General features: G+C 32.5%; 2 protein-coding genes and 1 long non-coding RNA gene across 4 annotated transcripts in view; 1 reads left to right on the top strand and 2 right to left on the bottom strand.

Moving 5' to 3' along the window:
* LOC132737547 (uncharacterized) overlaps positions 1-14,622 on the top strand; it is a 14,832-nt gene extending 210 nt beyond the window's left edge. The window contains exons 2-7 of one of the 2 annotated variants that reach the window (XM_060724849.1): positions 6,406-6,487; positions 7,206-7,236; positions 7,711-7,854; positions 12,623-12,717; positions 12,978-13,125; positions 14,217-14,622. In XM_060724849.1, coding sequence (XP_060580832.1) covers positions 6,485-6,487; positions 7,206-7,236; positions 7,711-7,854; positions 12,623-12,717; positions 12,978-13,125; positions 14,217-14,254 — 459 coding nt within the window. In that variant the 5' untranslated portion in view covers positions 6,406-6,484 and the 3' untranslated portion in view covers positions 14,255-14,622. The remainder of the gene's footprint in view (positions 1-6,405; positions 6,488-7,205; positions 7,237-7,710; positions 7,855-12,622; positions 12,718-12,977; positions 13,126-14,216) is intronic. The other variant, XM_060724848.1, reaches the window with a different exon arrangement.
* On the bottom strand, positions 11,102-11,953 carry LOC132737552 (uncharacterized). Its single transcript, XM_060724851.1, has one exon. The coding sequence runs from the start codon at positions 11,951-11,953 to the stop codon at positions 11,102-11,104; it is 852 nt and encodes a 283-aa protein (XP_060580834.1).
* On the bottom strand, positions 14,269-18,123 carry LOC132737548 (uncharacterized). Its single transcript, XR_009626743.1, has 2 exons — positions 17,779-18,123; positions 14,269-17,362 (listed from the first exon to the last, which is right to left on the bottom strand). It is a non-coding gene; the product is annotated as an uncharacterized LOC132737548 (long non-coding RNA).
* Positions 18,124-18,365: the final 242 nt, after the last annotated feature.

Below are 18,365 nucleotides of genomic sequence, written 5' to 3'. Positions count from 1 at the left end.
AATTAAATATAAATCTAACAATATTCATACATGTACAAGAAATGTTAAGTAATAGAAAGAGCACCGAAACACGAGGCTATCTGATTTGTACGAGGGGGCGTAGCCCCCGAGTATTAATCAGATTGCCGAGTGTTTTGGTGTTCTTTCTCTTTTGTATCATAGTCAAACATAAAAATACGTTCCCTGTTGTCACAATATGAAACCCCGGCAAAAATGAACCAATGAACGAACATCTGAATATGATATTTCTGTCGCTTTCCCTTTCTCTTCCGTCACAATATGTAAACCACAGCAAAAATGAGCCAATCAATGGGCATGTTCTGGAGTGCGGGTAACTAATACCCGCACTCCAGTTAACGCACTGTGCATGTATATGTATACGATTTAACCCTGGCACATTTTCAACAGAAAGGTCTCCAAACTATGATACAATTTTAGTTTATTGACCCGTATAGCCTGTTGGTGGGTATACAATCTGCCCATACGACCAGTGCAGACCATGATCGGCTGTCCAATCCATGCCGTGTGAACATGGTCTGCACTGTTCGCTATTTAGTTAATAAATTATTTTTACAATTTTCCTTAAGTAAGATTAATGGCTATGTCCTGATCGAAAGATAGACAAGTCCATTCAAAACGTGTAGCGGGAAAAGGGTAATATAACTTGTTAAAATAATCATGATCATGAATTCTATCGCTGCTTTCCATGATCTAAGTATACCAGAACAATGAGCAACTAAACAAGGCGTGCATTGTACTCAGTAACATGTTTTCTTGATGTAATCAGTAAGCAGTTTCCTTCATGTATTCAGTAGCGAGTTTCCTTCCAGTACTGGGTAACACGTTCCTTGATGTGCCCAGTAACAAGTTTACTCAGTTACAAGTTTCCTTGATGTACTCAGTAATAAGTTTACTCAGTTACAAGTTTCCTTGAAGCACTCAGTAACAAGTTTACTCAGTTACAAGTTTCCTTGATGTACTCAGTAACAAGTTTACTCAGTTACAAGTTTCCTTGATGTACTCAGTAACAAGTTTACTCAGTTACAAGTTTCCTTGATGTACTCAGTAACAAGTTTACTATGTAACAAGTTTCCTTGAAGCACTCAGTAACAAGTTTACTCAGTTACAAGTTTCCTTGATGTACTCAGTAACAAGTTTACTCAGTTACAAGTTTCCTTGATGTACTCAGTAACAAGTTTACTCAGTAACAAGTTTCCTTGATGTACTCAGTAACAAGTTTACTCAGTTACAAGTTTCCTTGATGTACTCAGTAATAAGTTTACTCAGTAAACAAGTTTCCTTGAATGCAACTCAGTTAACAAGTTTACTCAGTTACAACCGTTTCCTCTGACTGTACTCAAGTAATAAGTTTACTCAGTAACAAGTTTCCTTGATTCGTACTCAGTAAGTATAAGTTTACTCAGTTACAACTTTCCTTTCTATGTTCTACACTCAGTAACAAGTTTACTCAGTAACAAGTTTCACACTGATTGTACTCAGTAACAATTCCTTGTTACTCAGAGAACACTTTTTCCTTGATGTACTCAGTAATTTAAGGTTTTACTCCAAGTTACAAGTTTCCTTGATGTACTCCAGTAACAAGTTTACTCAGAAACAAGTTTTACTCAGTAAAACCAAAACAAGTTTCCTCTGATGTAGATCTCAGTAAACACAGTTTACTCAGTAAACAAAGTTTCCTTTGCATGTACTCAGTTAACAAGTTTTACTCCCAGTTACAAGTTTCCCTGATGACTCAGTAATAAGTTTACTCAGTTAACAACGTTTCCTTGAATGTACTCTAGTAACAAGTTTACTATATTTCCTTGAGAACAAGTTTTCTAAGCCTCAGTAACAAGTTTAATTTATTACAAGTTTTTGATTACTCAGTAGTTTACCAGTTACAATTTCCTTATTACTCAGAATAATTCTCGAAAAAATTTTTCTGAAGCACCCCTTAACAATTTCTCAGTAAAATTCCAAATACTCAAAGAAAAGGAAACCATACAGTAAGAAAACAATTTAAGTTTTTCCTTACTCAGTAACGGGGTTTACAAGTTTCCTTATTCTATTAAAAAAATTTACTTGTTAAAAAAGTTTCCTTGAAGCCTAGTCCAAGTTTACTAAAGTAAAAAGTTTACTCATTTTTAAAAGTTTCCTTTATTTACTCAGTAAAAGTTTACAATGAAAATTTCTTGAAGCACTCAGTTTACTCAGTTACAAAAATTCCTTGAAATGACTCAGTAACCCAAAAAGTTTACCATTTACAATTTCCTTGATTCCAGTAATAAGTTTACTTTGTAACAAGTTTCCTTGAAGCAAAAAGTAAAAATTTATCAGTAAAATTTTACTCAGTTACAATTTTCCCTTGATTACTCATAATAAGTTTATAGTAACAAGTTTCCTTAAAAGCACTCATAACAAGTTTACTCAGTTAAAAAATTTTCCTTGATGTATCAAAAAACAAGTTTACTCATTTACAATTTTCCTTGATGTACTCAGTAAAAAGTTTACTATGAACAAGTTTCCTTAAAGCACTCATAAAAATTTTACTCAGAAAAAAGTTTACTCAGTTAAAATTTTTCCTTTGATTGCTCAGTAATAATTTTACTATGTAACAAGTTTCCTTGAACACTCAGTAAAAGTTTACTCATTTACAAAATTTCCCTTTGATGTACTCAGTAACGTTTACTCAGTAAAAATTTTCCTTGATGTACTCAGTAATAAGTTTACTATGTAACAATTCCCCTTGAAAACCCCCCCAAAGTAACAAGTTTACTCATAAAAAAGGTTTACTCATTTTACAAGTTCCTTGATGTACTCAAAGATAAGTTTACTATGTAACCCAAGTTTCCTTGAAGACCAAAAGAAACAAGTTTTACTCAGTAAAAATTTTCCTTGAACATCGAAACAAAGTTTACTCAGTTACAATTTCCTTGATTTCCCCATTAACAAGTTATCAGTTACAATTTCCTTGATTACTCATAAAAGTTACTCATAACAAGTTTCCGGGATGACTCAGTAACAGTTTACTATGTAAAAAATTTTCCCTTTGAAGCACTCAGTAAAAAATTACTAAAGTTACAAGTTCCTTTTGATTCCCCTCAAAATAAGTTACTCAACAATTTCCTTTTGATGTCCCCAGTAAAAAGTTTATCAGTTACAATTTTCCTTGAGTACTCTAACAATTTAACCCTTTTGTAACAAGTTTTCCTTAAGCACTCAGTAAAAAGTTTATCATTAAAAATTTCCTTTGAATACTCAGAAATTTTACTCTTTACATTTCCCCTTATTTCCCCTCAGTAATAAGTTTACTCAGTTACAATTTTCCTTTGATGCACCCGTTAACAAGTTTACTCAGTTAAATTTCCCTTTGTGTACCAGTAAAAAGTTAAATATTGTAACAAGTTCCTTGAAGCACTCAGAAACAATTTTATCAGTTAAATTTTTTGGGGATGTCTCAGTATAATTTACCGTTAAAATTTTCCCTTGTACTCATAATAAGTTACTCATTTAAACAAGTTTCCTTCATCCTCAGTAAAAAATTTACTCAGTACAATTTTCCTTATTACCAGTAAAAAAGTTTACTCAGAAAAAAAGTTCCTTAAAGTACCAAAATAAGTTCTCAGTTACAAGTTTTCCTGGTTCCCCAGTAACAAGTTTACTCAGTTAAATTTCCTTGTGTACTCAGAAAAACAAGTTAACTTTTTGTAACAATTTTCCCCTTAAACACCGAACAAGTTTACTCATTACAATTTTCCTTATGTATTTAGTAATAATTTTATCATTACAATTTCCTTGATTTTTACCCAAAAATAATTTTACTCAGTTACAATTTCCTTTTGATGTACTCAGTAACAAGTTAACTTGTAAAAAATTTCCCTTGAAGCACCAGTAACAATACTATTTCAATTTTCCTTGAGTACTCAAAATAAGTTTACTCATTTACAAGTTTCCTTGATTACTCAGTAAAAAGTTTACTCGTTACAATTTTTTGAGACCCGACAAGTTTACTCAGTTACAAGTTTCCTTGATTACTATAAAAAAGTTTATCAAAACAATTTTCCCTTGATGTACTCATAAAGTTTACCCCAGTTAAAATTTCCTTTGATGTATTCAGTAACAAGTTTACTCGTAAAAAATTTTTCCTTGATGTACTCATAAAAGTTTATCAGTTAAAAGTTTCCTTGTTTAAACCCATAAAAGTTTATTTCAGTTACAATTTCATTGTTTGTACTCATAACAATTTTACTATGTAACAATTTCTTGAAGCACTCAGAAACAAGTTTTCTCATTTTAAAATTTCCTTGATGTACTCAAAAATAATTACTCTTACAAGTTCCTTGTACTCAGTAATAATTTTCAGTAAAAAGTTTCCTGATTACTCAAAACAATTTACCGTTTACAAGTTCCTGATTTCGTAAAAATTTTAACTCATAAAAAGTTCCTTGATGTACTCAGTAAAAAGTTTACTCAGTTACAATTTTCCTTGATGTACTCATAACAAGTTACTATTTAACAAGTTTCCCTTGAAGACCGAACAAGTTTACTCAGTTACAATTTTCCTATTATCAGAACAAGTTTACTCAGTTACAATTTTTCCTTGATGTACTCGTAATAATTTTACTCAGTAACAATTTTCCTTGATTACTCAGAAAAAAGTTTACTAGGGAACAAGTTTCCTGAACACTCAAAAAGTTTACTCATTACAATTTTCCTTGATGTCCCCCGAAACAAGTTTATCATTACAATTTCCTGATGACTCAGTAAAAAAAGTTAACTTTTGAACAATTTTCCCTTGAACACTCGTAACAAGTTTACTCATTAAAAGTTTTTTTTGATGTACTCATAATAAGTTTACTCAGTTACAATTTTCCTTGATTGTACTCAGTAACAAGATTACTCAGTTACAAGTTTCCTTTGATCGTACTCTAGGTAAACAAGTTAACTCCCAGTAACAATTTTCCTTGATGTCACTTCCAGTAACAAGTTTACTCAGTTACAAGTTTCCTTGATGTATCTCAGCTAATAAGTTTTACTCAGTAAACAAGGGTTTTCCTTGATGTACCCCAGTTACCACAAAGCTTTACTCAGTTACAAGTTTCCTTGAGCTGTACTCAGTAACAAGTTTACAGTAACAAGTTTCCTTGATCGTACCTCAGTACACAAGTTAACTCTATTAAACAAAGTTTTCCTTGATGTACTTTCGTAAATAGAGTTTACTTCAAGTAACAAGTTTTCCTGTGTATGTATCTCTAGTAACAACAAGGATGACTCATAACAATTTTACTCAGTTAACAAGTTCCCTTGAATGTACTCAGTAACAAGTTTTAGCCTCAGTTAAAGTTTCCTTTTGATGTACACCAACAAGTAACTCAGTTAAAGTTTCCTTGGTACTCAATAACACGTTTACTCAGTTACAAGTTTCCTTGATGTACTCAGTAACAAGTTTACTCAGTTACAAGTTTCCTTGATGTACTCAGTAACAAGTTTACTCAGTAACAAGTTTCCTTGATGTACTCAGTAACAAGTTTACTCAGTAACAAGTTTCCTTGATGTACTCAGTAACAAGTTTACTCAGTAACAAGTTTCCTTGATGTACTCAGTAACAAGTTTACTCAGTAACAAGTTTCCTTGATGTACTCAGTAATAAGTTTACTCAGTAACAAGTTTCCTTGATGTACTCAGTAACAAGTTTACTCAGTAACAAGTTTCCTTGATGTACTCAGTAACAAGTGTCTTTGAAAGTTTCCTTCATGTACTCAGTAACACGTTTCCGTGATGTACTCGAAAACAAGTTTCCTTGATGTACTCTGTAACAAGTTTCCTCTATGTACTCTGTAACGAGTTTTACTTGATGGGTTTCATAAATGATTGTCTAAAATAATAAAAATTATATAAAGTTGATATTGTGATATCAACAACTTACTTTACTGTACAAGTGACCTATTGAATAAATGATATTCATTTTTCTCGAAGAAAATCTTCCATAAAAAACGACATGAAATGTCCGAGAATCGTAATATTATTATAAATACAAACAATAAATTATTATAAATACAAACAATACATTATTATAAATACAAACAATACATTATTATAAATACAAACAATACATTATTATAAATACAAACAACACAATTATGTTTACTGGAAACCTTTGTAAACAAATTAATATGATATGACAGTATCGATTTGTAAACAAGTACAATGTACATGCAATATAAAAACGATCTACTTTATATATTATTTTTGTTGAAAAGTAAGATGATAAATGATCTACATGTATTCTTATTACATAGTGGCAATATACATGTATATTACATGTATAAATCTTGTCTGGTTTTCAGTGATGTTTTGCCAGTCTTTGTTGTTTTTAACTTTTTGTTGTTCTTTTCTATTTCTCAGGCTAAAGCTGCGTTGTTTTCTTGATTCTTTCAGAATATCAATATTTGAACATAGGATAAAATCAACGTTTGTAAAGAAAATGGTAACTAACATTAAGTACTTTGAATTTTTTAATTGATAACAATTTGTTACAGCAAATTTGATGTAAGTGAACTCTAACTTAACCATTATCTTGATGAATGAAAAATGGAAAAAAATCCTGCTTCAAGGAGAAAATGAACCATCAGCAGTTAAAGGGATTTTAAAATTAGAATACTAAAGTATGCGACGACAATTATTTTGTCTTCTTATTCAATATTTCAAACATCTTTAAAAAAAACCGTCTAATTTATAGTAATTAATCCTTCGTTAGGAAAAGGCCTTTATAGCATGTTATGCTTTCGGATCAGATCCTTTTTTAGCATTGTATTGTATTATTCATTATTGTTTGTGCAATTAAGCAGACGACAATACAAATCCTGGTCAGACTTCACGTTCCTGATTTTCAACCTCGTGTATCACCAGTACTTGGTGGTATAAATAATCTTAACCCTTTACACTTTCTGTCTTTGTTTATAAATGAAACTTTCCTTCTTTTAGTTGATAACTGTACAAAGGTTTTCTCGTTTTAAAATACCATTTCAGTACCAAATATTTAAGCATCTTTTCGATGATTGTAATCAGCTTTCGTCATTGGTGCATACTATTTCCCTTTCCGTTTACATTCCAATGATTTTACGTTCTCTTTATTTTCTGAATTAGCGTTATATCAATTGTTACGATTTTGCCTTATTTCTTTTTTAATAATTATTTTTTTACAGGCTGACAAAGTATCAGAAGATTTGAAGAAAGGTGAGTCGTGTTTTTACACGATTTGAGATTTGATGATTTTTTTTACTGTTGCTTTATCAAATTGAAAAAAAAACAACAGTTTATACATATTCTAAAAAAGAGACTGAGATAAATTGATTCTTTGTTCCTACTCATGTAACTTGTATTTATATTCTTCTTTCTTTGCGGAATGTTTGTACACACGATCGATCTGTTTCCTTTTTGTTCAGAATAGTTTACGAACCTAGGTTGAAGTCCTATCAAACCTGACTATAAACTTGAATGCATGAGCACTACTGTAAGGAGAGTATGCTCTTTTTATGGACGATTATTCGTTCTCAAGCAACATCTTTCTTTGACGTTTCTTTCTTAGTCAATCGGCCTGAAGTACTTTCCCTGTTTTAACAATTACAATTATTTCCAATATAGTTACGATGTTTCCAAATAACTTGACTCATCAATAAAGTTTGATTTTTTTTCTATATTTGTTGCTAGAGATCAAGGAGGCATTTTTCATGTTTGACATTAGTAACAAAGGTAAAATAGAGACGTCACAAATTGGCACTGCAGTACGGTCACTTGGGCTTAATCCATCAGAAGACGATGTGAAAAAGATGATCAAAGACGCCGACAAAAAAGGTAAGAGTAACCTTTTACATTTGTATTAAAGTGAATTGGTCTGCAATGGGCGCAATTTTTCACAAATATTTCAAATGTTGATAAAAAGGGAATAGAATAGTAGATATATCATTTGGATATTCTTGTAAAATATTGCTGAAAAAAAAATTGTTGAGGACATGAAGATCGTATAATAAATAATTACAAGAGCCATGTTAGCATGGCCCCCGCCGAATGTGTTTGCTCATTGTAAGAATGTTTATGTAGTAGAGCAGAATAATTCAATCTAAAGAGGTCTTTTGGTAATGAAAACTGATGGCTGAAGAGATTACAGATTTGAAACCTATGCAAATACTGATGGCTGAAAATAACAAAGGGCAATAATTGAAAAATAATGCCGTGTAGATTATCATTCTTGTGTGCTGCACTCCTCCTCAATGAGATCTATCCACCTATGAAGTTTCAAGTTCATACCTCTATCACTTTTTGAGATAAGCTCTAGACAAAAAGTATGAACAATACAAAGGGCAATAACTCAAACATTATAAAGGGTAGAGTTATCAATCTTGTGCACAGCATTCCTCATCGATAAGATCTATCCACCTATGAAGTTTCATGTTGACATCTCAAAGACTTTTTGAGTTATGCTCCACTCAGGTGAAAAATTAAGTATGAAAAATAACAAAGGGCAATAACTCAAAAAATATGAAGGGTAGAATTATCATTCTTGCGCACTGCACACCCCCTGAATGAGATCTATCCACCTCTGAAGTTACATGTTGATATCTCAAAGGTTTTTTGAGTTATGCTCTGGACAAAAATTAAGTTTGAAAAATAACAAAGGGCAATAACTGAAAAATTATGCAGGATAGAGTTATCATTCTTGTGCACTGCACTCCTCCTTAATATGCTATATAATTGACTTCAAATAACTTGCCCCTCATCGCTGTGGGTTCGAATCCCGCCAGGGATTTTTTTTATGGGGAAGCTATCGTCATCATTAGTACCACAACCATAACCACTTTTACCACCATCATTTCCACCTCCATCATCACCACCATTTCTGATCATCCTCTAACATCATCATAACCATCACAAACATCATCATAACCGTCACAAACATCATCATAACCGTCACAAAAACATCATCATAACCGTCACAATCATCATCATAACCGTCACAAACATCATCATAACCGTCACAAACATCATCATAACCGTCACAATCATCATCATAACCGTCACAAACATCATCATAACCGTCACAAACATCATCATTACCATCACAAACATACAAACAAACATCATCATAACCGTCACAATCATCATCATAACCGTCACAAACATCATCATAACCGTCACAATCATCGTCATAACCGTCACAATCATCATCATAACCATCAAAATCATCGTCATAACCATCACAAACATCATCATAACCGTCACAAACATCATCATAACCGTCACAATCATCATCATAACCGTCACAATCATCATCATAACCGTCACAATCATCGTCATTACCGTCAAAATCATCATCATAACCGTCACAAACATCATCATAACCGTCACAAACATCATCATAACCCTCACAATCATCATCATAACCGTCACAAACATCATCATAACCGTCACAATCATCATCATTACCATCACAATCATCATCATAACCGTCACAAACATCATCATTACCATCTTTATCATCATCATAACCGTCACAAACATCATCATTACCATCACAATCATCATCATAACCGTCACAAACATCATCATAACGGTCACAAACATCATCATAACCGTCACAATCATCATCATTACCATCAACAATCATCATCATAACCGTCACAAATATCATCATTACCATCTTAATCATCATCATAACCGTCACAATCATCATCATAACCGTCACAAACATCATCATAACCGTCACAAACATCATCATAACCGTCAAAATCATCGTCATAACCGTCACAATCATCATCATAACCGTCACAATCATCATCATAACCGTCACAATCATCATCATATACCGTCACAATCATCATCATAACCATCACAAACATCATCATAACCGTCACAATCATCATCATAACCGTCACAAACATCATAATTACATCACAATCATCATCATAACCGTCACAAACATCATCAATAACCGTCACAAACATCATCATCACCATCACAATCATCATCATAACCGTCACAACATCATCATTACCGTCACAATCATCATCATTCATAACCGTCACAAACATCATCATTACCGTCACAATCATCATCATAACCGTCACAAACATCATCATAAACCGTCACAATCATCATCATTACCATCACAATCATCATCATTAACCGTCACAATTATCATCATAACCGTCACAACATCATCATAACCGTCACAATCATCATCATAACCGTCACAAGCATCATCATAACCGTCACAACATCATCATAACGTCACAATCATCATCATAACCGTCACAAACATCATCATAACCGTCACAAACATCATCATAACCGTCACAATCATCATCATAACCGTCACAAACATCATCATAACCGTCCCAAACATCATCATAACCAACACCATTATCATTTTCATTACCAACACCATTATCATTTCCATCCGCAACACCATCATCATTATAATTGCCAACACCATTATCATTTCCATCATCAACACCATTTTCATTACCATCGCCAACACATTATCATTACCATCATCAACACCATTATCATTACCATCACCAACACCATTATCATTTCCATTGCCAACACCATTATCATTTCCATCCGCAACACCATCATCATTGCATTTGCCGACACCATTATCATTTCCATCATCAACACCATTATCATTACCATCGCCAACACCATTATCATTACCATCATCAACACCATTATCATTACCATCACCAACACCATTATCATTTCCATTACCAACACCATTATCATTTCCATCCGCAACACCATCTTCATTACATTTGCCAACACCATTGTCATTACCATCACCAACAACATTATAATTACCATTGCCAACACCATTATCATTTCCATCATCATCAACATCGCCAACAACATCATCATTACAACTGCCAACACCATTAAAATTTCCATCACCAACACCATTTTTGTGTCCAATCGCAAAACACCATTATCATTTCCCATCATCATCATACATCGCCAACACCATTAAAATTGCCATCTCCAACACCATTGTCATAAACCATCACCAACACTATCATCACATTACCATTGCCAACACCATTAATCATTTTCCTTCATCATCAACATCGCCAACACCATTATCATTACCATCGCCCACACCATTTTCCTCACCAACACCATTATCACTTCCTTCATCATCAACATCGCCAACATCATTATCATTACCATTGCCAACACCATTATCATTTCCATCATCATAAACATCGCCAACACCATTATCATTACCATCACCAACCCCATTATCATTTCCATCATCATCAACATCACCAACACCATTATAATTACCATCTCCAACACCATTATAATTACCATCACCAACACCATTATCATTACCATTGCCAACACCATAATCATTACCATCATCATCAACATCGCCAACACCATTAAAATTGTCATCTCCAACACCATTGTCATTACCATCACCAACACTATCATCATTACCATTGCCAACACCATTATCATTTCCTTCATCATCAACATCGCCAACACCATTATCATTACCATCGCCCACACCATTATCATCACTAACACCATTATCATTTCCTTCATCATCAACATCGCCAACACCATTATCATTACCATTGCCAACACCATTATCATTTCCATCATCATCAACATCGCCAACACCATTTTCATTACCATCACCAACCCCATTATCATTTCCATCATCATCAACATCGCAAACACCATTATAATAACCATCTCCAACACCATTATAATTATCATCATCAACACCATTATCATTACCATTGCCAACACCATCATCATTACCATCGCCAACACCATTATCATTTCCATCATCATCAACATCGCCAACACCATAATCATTACCATCTCCTACACCATTATAATTACCATCATCATTACCAATACCATCACCCAATATCCTTGCCATCATCATAATCACCATAATCAACAACAACATCAATCATCAAAATTATCATCGTAACATCATTATTATTGACGTCGTCATTATCATCATCATCATCATCATTATCATCATCATTATCATATTTATAGTCATATTCATCACAAAATACATCACCATTGCTTTTTTAAAATATTAGAGCATTATGATAAGTGGTTGAAGATCATTATATTTATGTGACAAAAGGCGCAGTTGCGCCACATATAAGAACATATTTTGCTTTATGTGTTGAGCACTGCCGCACAAATGTGGTTACCCTATTTATGCGTTGAAAATCCCGCATAAACGAGATCGGCAGCGCTATTATGCTGCTTTTCAAGACCCACATTACGTTTTCAAGAATGTCACATATAAAACATTCATTATTAAGTAAAAATAAAAACAAAACAAGAAGTTATTTTCTACATTTAATGCCATTGTCTTCAAACCACCACTATGGGTTTAACTCCAACTATACACCTTTAATTATTCTATGTGAAAAAGCTATCCAGCCAGTTTACGGAACGCTGGTCGTTGTTCTCAGGTGGCGACTTGTGCCTGAAAAAAAAAAAAACAAAAAAAAAACGGAGAGGCACCTGATTTAATTATATTTCATTGTTGTTGTTTTATGTTTTTGTTTTTCTTTTAATTTTCTAGGTAGTGGTTTTGTTGATGAAAAGGACTTCGTTTCAACAGTAGTCAAGTTCTGGAAGCCTGTAAATACTGAAGAAGATATAATTGATGCGTTTAAAGTAAGCACTGGATTGTTATTCACCGTTTCTGTAAATGCAGGGCGGTATAAACGCAATTCAAACTTCAGAGTCAAAATCTGCTTGTACTGTACGTATAGAATTTTATATTGGCAAAAGCGATAAATTTGGTACAAATGTACAAAAGCAACTGGGAATGTAGACCTTAATATTTTTCATAGAAGATTAAAAAGTCTTGTTGTTGTTTTTTTATATCATTATTACTTTCTATTATAATCTTTATCATTATTATTATTATCAAGGTATTTGATCGAGAAGGTTCAGGCTATTTAGATGCTAAACAGTTAAAGCACGTGCTACTGAACCTCGGAGAAAAGATGAATGAAAAAGAAATTGATGATTTACTACAAGAAGCTGACCTTGATGCAGACGGCCAACTGAATTACACAAGTATGTTTATACATATGCAAGATGTGATATTAGTGTTGACAATGATATAATATGTTCATTTATAATATATATAATAAAGTAAGGCTCACATGAAGGTAACAACCGTCAAAGAATACTGAACATATAATGGTACCAAATAACGAAAATGTAATAATTACAAATGTATATATAAAATTGTATCTATCTGGTCGGCCTCACTAATATTCTTTTTCTTCGGGCAAGAAATTTCGGCTTTTATCAAAAACAGTACCCGAAGCTTTTCCGAGCATCGGGGTGCCTTTCCTTAATGTTGGGGACATTAGCCAAGAGGTTTCTTGATCAAAGACGAAGCTTCACTCATCAGACCGTCTCGGATGCCTAATAATACCATTTCGCATGGAACTGCGTTTGTAACGTCGTAAAAAACCTCTTTGAGAGCCATAGGGAGAGAAAAAATCTTTTTCAAAATTGCCGATGGCATGTTTTTTGGAAGTGGGACCAAACAATTAGCCCCTCTTACCAATGGTATTGATTTTGTTGAAACGAATGTCATGTTCAGGCATAATGATCTAATCGAACACGCGTGTATCCTTTTACAGCTGTTGATGGTGTATTTGGATAAAGAATTCTTTAAAAAAAACATTATGTATTTGTTTCCGGTGTTAAACCGATATCAGCAACTCTTTTGTAGGGACAAGGTCCAGATAAGCGCCAATTTAGAATTAGAAAATTGTTTTATTGAGAAGAAATCTAGTAAAAACTAAAACATGACCACTACACTTCATCTTGCTTAGAAAGTCTCATCTGAAGCTGCTAATAAAATTTTAAATGTTAAATTCTGCTTATGCCGGTGCTAGACGGTAGCTCGCATTTTCAAGTACCATCCATTAACAGTCCTCTTTTTTTCTCTATTCATCCCAAATATTGTTGCTTATTTTGAAAAATGTGATCATTTAAACGTAAAGACATGTGTAAACCGTTTATATTCCCGTTCAAACAATGCTTTTAAACAACTTCAGTTGCAATTAAAGGAAATATTCAGTGGCATGTCACATTTGTATAAGCGTGATATAAGCAACATGTAATAAAAATATTTTGTATATATATTTCAGCATTGACACAACTTCTACTTGCAAGCGCTAAGAGATGATGGTGACCTGAGGGTAGTGAAAAAATGACTACATCTATATTCTACTATATAATTGTAACATTTGTGCTGAGTTTAAAAAAAACATAAACATTTATATAAAAATGGTGGCACACGACAACATTGGAGGTAGAGAATGAGAAATATGCAGTACAATGTATGAATTACGATACATGTGTTGTAGTTGGAGAAAAATTATTGTTCAGGCTTACACTATGGATCTAAAAATACTAATTCAATATTTAAAATTTAGATACATTATAATATTCGTAAATCTGGGCACATTTCTCTCTCTTTTGAAATGTTAGTATGCCCCCAAATATACAGTGCAAAAACAAAGGAGCTTCCCACTTACACGGAATAGTGATTATAATGTGGATTTGTGTACTTTTATCACTTTAGTTTAATTAAAATTCTAAATAAAGAATCGTTTGGTTTGCTTCTGACTTTTTCCTTACCTGAAATTGGAAGTTCGTGGACCAAAGTTAGGGTATAAGCGTTCGGCGTTCGAATCCCGGTCCAAACAACTGAATTTTTTTAGTGTCTTTATTAGTGATGTTAACATTTTTTCTTAAGGAATAAGCCAATGTGTGTAAAAAAAAGAATGATTGTGTTAAAAAAATAGAAAAAGGTATATAAATGATGTTTTATAACGCAAGTTAGAAACTCTGACCAAGCAAAAAAAGTATGTATCAAGCTGCTATAGCAAAAACTTCGTAAAGTTCGTAAAAGTGTTTTATATTTTTACAACTTGTTTACATATATATTTATCTGCAGATATTTTTTTATTTAAGTGTTTAATATTTTCGACACAAGTTCACTGTTTGTAAGTATTATTCGTGAGCCTGTGCAAAGGGAAGTCTGTTTTACTGCAATAACAACAACAACACTAATAATAATAATAATAATAATAATAATTACTTAAAGAAGGTAACACATGATGAAACACCCTCATAAACCACAAATAACATATCTTAATTTTAGATATAGCATTCTAAACAATAAAAATACACACACTAAACAACATTATCAAACAATAACAGCTGTTCCATTTGTCAATTAAGATTTGGTCCTATATATATTTACTGTATGCGTGCATTTATTTAAGATGGTTATTGTTGAAAGCTATGGTCATTTGTTACTGTAAGTCACTTTGTAAAAATGTATTGGTTCAAAATGAAAATGAAAATAAAAACAAAAGTAATATCTACCAAAAATTATTTCATATGCAAATTAATTCCTCTAAATATTGGTGATTGAAAATTGGCCAAAAATGATAAGAGAGGGTGTGGCATGTTTGAAAAATGAAATGTTTTATTTTATTTAGAAAAGAATAGAACAAGCTGATTAACATTGGTGCCCATTAGGGTCTGTTATCCTTACAGGGACTCCGCCATGCCGGCACTGAAATTATTTTTTCATGATTTGTATACCATTTGATATTGGTCTGAATCAATAACTTGTGTTCAAATTTTTAGATCATTCTCTCACACCGCTTTTTTAGAATAATCTTTTTCTTTGTACAAAATAGCCCAAAATTGAAAAGCGTTGCAACATTTTTCACATAAATCGGGCTAAGAAGCGCACACATACAGATTTGCAATTCAACTCTGACAATATTTATTTTGTACAGATTTTTTCCATTTTAAATGCTCCACTTGATTTATGTAAAAAAAATATCAAAATTATGTTTTAGGCTTTTTAATCTCAGTTGAATTGGATTTTACCTCCCACATGATACGACGGACGCAACTGAGGAATAAAAACGTTTATCATTTAAATTGATCCCTTTTGTATTTTGTTAATGAATTCTTCATAATTCAAATGGATTGTTCAAGTTTTATAACAGGGAACATCCATTCCACAAACTCAGCATGTAAAGTTAAGAGCAATGGCTGAATTTTTGTTTGTTTGTTGGGTTTTATGTTGCACAAACACAGTATAGGTCATATGGCGACTTTCTTACTTTACTGGTAGAGGAAGATCTCAGGTGCCATACATATTTCATATTCTTAAGCATACATGTATATCTAATTTATAACTAAACAATATCCTATAGTAAGTAAAATACTACATTAGTTTAGCTTATTTCTAAAGGATTGTTTTACATTCATTTCATTCTGTCTTATTCTATATACCTAATTTCAGTAACAATGCCAATATTTGTATTCTAGTAGGCTTTAGTAATTAGCAATCAAACCAGGCAAAGCGGAATCATACAGAACGCAAAGTGTATTGTCTTGAATGTGGAGCACGTTACAATATTCATTTGATATAGTCACTCATAAATCACACATGAAATATGAGGTGTGTTTGGGTTTGCAATATATAGATAAAATTCAGTCATTATTCAATTTCCGGAAAATACACACATTTTAGTGAAGTCTCGTATTACAGGTCGGGTTTTGAAAGGAGATTTGTACAGACACTTGAGAACGCTGTTCTGTTCAACACAAATGAACAGTCCTGTTTCATACAAATGTTGGATATCTAAAAACTGTGCAATCCGATAAATGAGCCGTGTCACGACAAAACCTACATAATGGGTTTGCGACCAGCATGGATCCAGACCAGCCTGCGCATCCGCAACAAGATGACCGTGTTGTTATCATCCGTACCAGGTCATGATGCGTTACTTTTTTCAATTAAAGGGATACAACTCATGTAGATATTGGTGATTATGAATAGAAAGTTATTTCCCTCCATGTGTCTGACTAAAAGTTTTGAAATAAGAAAGAAATACTTTCGGAGCAAATGACATACAAGTTCGTCAAACGAGATATATCAATCACATAACAACTCTTTCTAAGTTAATAGACTATTCTTTAATGCATTTATTTAGCATGTACATGTATAAGCTGAAATTTTACTTCATTGTCCACAGGAAACCCCGAGTTATAGAAATTGAACTGAAAATTTGTACTAAAATCTCACAATGTCGAATTCTACCTGTATCATCAATTATTACTCAAATCACCATTACGTACACGTGCATTTGGACAGTTGCACGAATTGTTCGTGTTTGGACTGCATTTACAATCATCTGTGATAATGACTTTACTTCCGCCACACCAGGGACAAAACCACCACCATCCGTTTTGGTTAACTGTCCTTGATATATGAAAACAAGATTGAAATGTTTAGTCTGAATTCAAAGAAATTCAACTCCTTTATATAACAAGAGATAAAAACTTTTAAAAGGCTATTAGAATATTAAAATTTCCCTTATTTTTAATTTCGTCTCATACTTTTTCTTCATTTACCACTGCGAACCTTGTCAGACGCAAGAGAAAAATAAACAGATTAAAGTAATAGTAGAAGAATCTACTAGATTTCAATAAATTTATACAATAAAAGTATTTTACCCAAAGATGAGCATAGTATATATTTAAATTGTGTTAAATGAGGGGAAAACAAGCTTAATCCATGGTTCTATACATTATTCATTCTCGACATGAAAATAAATTTCTCGGCTCTGTTTAGTTTATAACGGAAATCGGTTGAAAAATTTAAAATGAACTGTATACCTTCTTAAGCGACCACTATTTTTGTTTGAGTAAGATCTTTGTGCAGCTTTCAATTTGTGAAGTAATTCTTCTATTGCTAATGTGGCATCTTTTAATGCAGGTATTTTCTTGTGTACATTTCTCTCTCCAAACTGTGAACCTGTTTCCAATATTTCCTTTTGCAAGACGTTTTCTGTATTATTTTTCAAGTTGTACATATTGCGCACGACGTCATTTCTAGCCCCGTTCAATATGAACGTATCAGCTGTAAATATATATAGTTGTGTTAGGGCTATGTTCTAAAGTCACGATGTGGTTTGTAATTCACATAAAAACAAACCAAAAATCAGAAGAAAAAAAGAAGAATGTACATAATTAAAGAGTACAGAAGAAATATATTGATTGATTGGTTGATTGATTGATTGATTGATTGATTGATTGATTGATTGATTGATTGATCTATTTATTTTTATTTATTTATTTATTATTTTTATTTATTTATTTTTATTTATTTTTTTTATTGAAAACCTGTTCGTCTTAATTTTCTAGTTATCATCATCATCATTATCATCTGTCCTTGATCAGGTACAAAAATTTAAAAAATTAAA

The sequence above is a fragment of the Ruditapes philippinarum genome, unplaced genomic scaffold, assembly GCF_026571515.1.
Source record: "Ruditapes philippinarum isolate M1 unplaced genomic scaffold, ASM2657151v2 ctg5040_1_1_1_1, whole genome shotgun sequence".
Lineage (NCBI taxonomy): Eukaryota > Metazoa > Mollusca > Bivalvia > Venerida > Veneridae > Ruditapes > Ruditapes philippinarum.
The sequence above is the reverse complement of the archived record's forward strand: the minus strand, read 5'-3'. Positions and strand labels throughout refer to the sequence as shown.

What these genes read in the sequence shown, in the direction of transcription:
- LOC132737552 (XM_060724851.1), bottom strand. Translation starts at nt 11,953, where the DNA reads ATGGCAAGGATATTGGGTGATGGTATTGGTAATGATGATGGTAATTAT.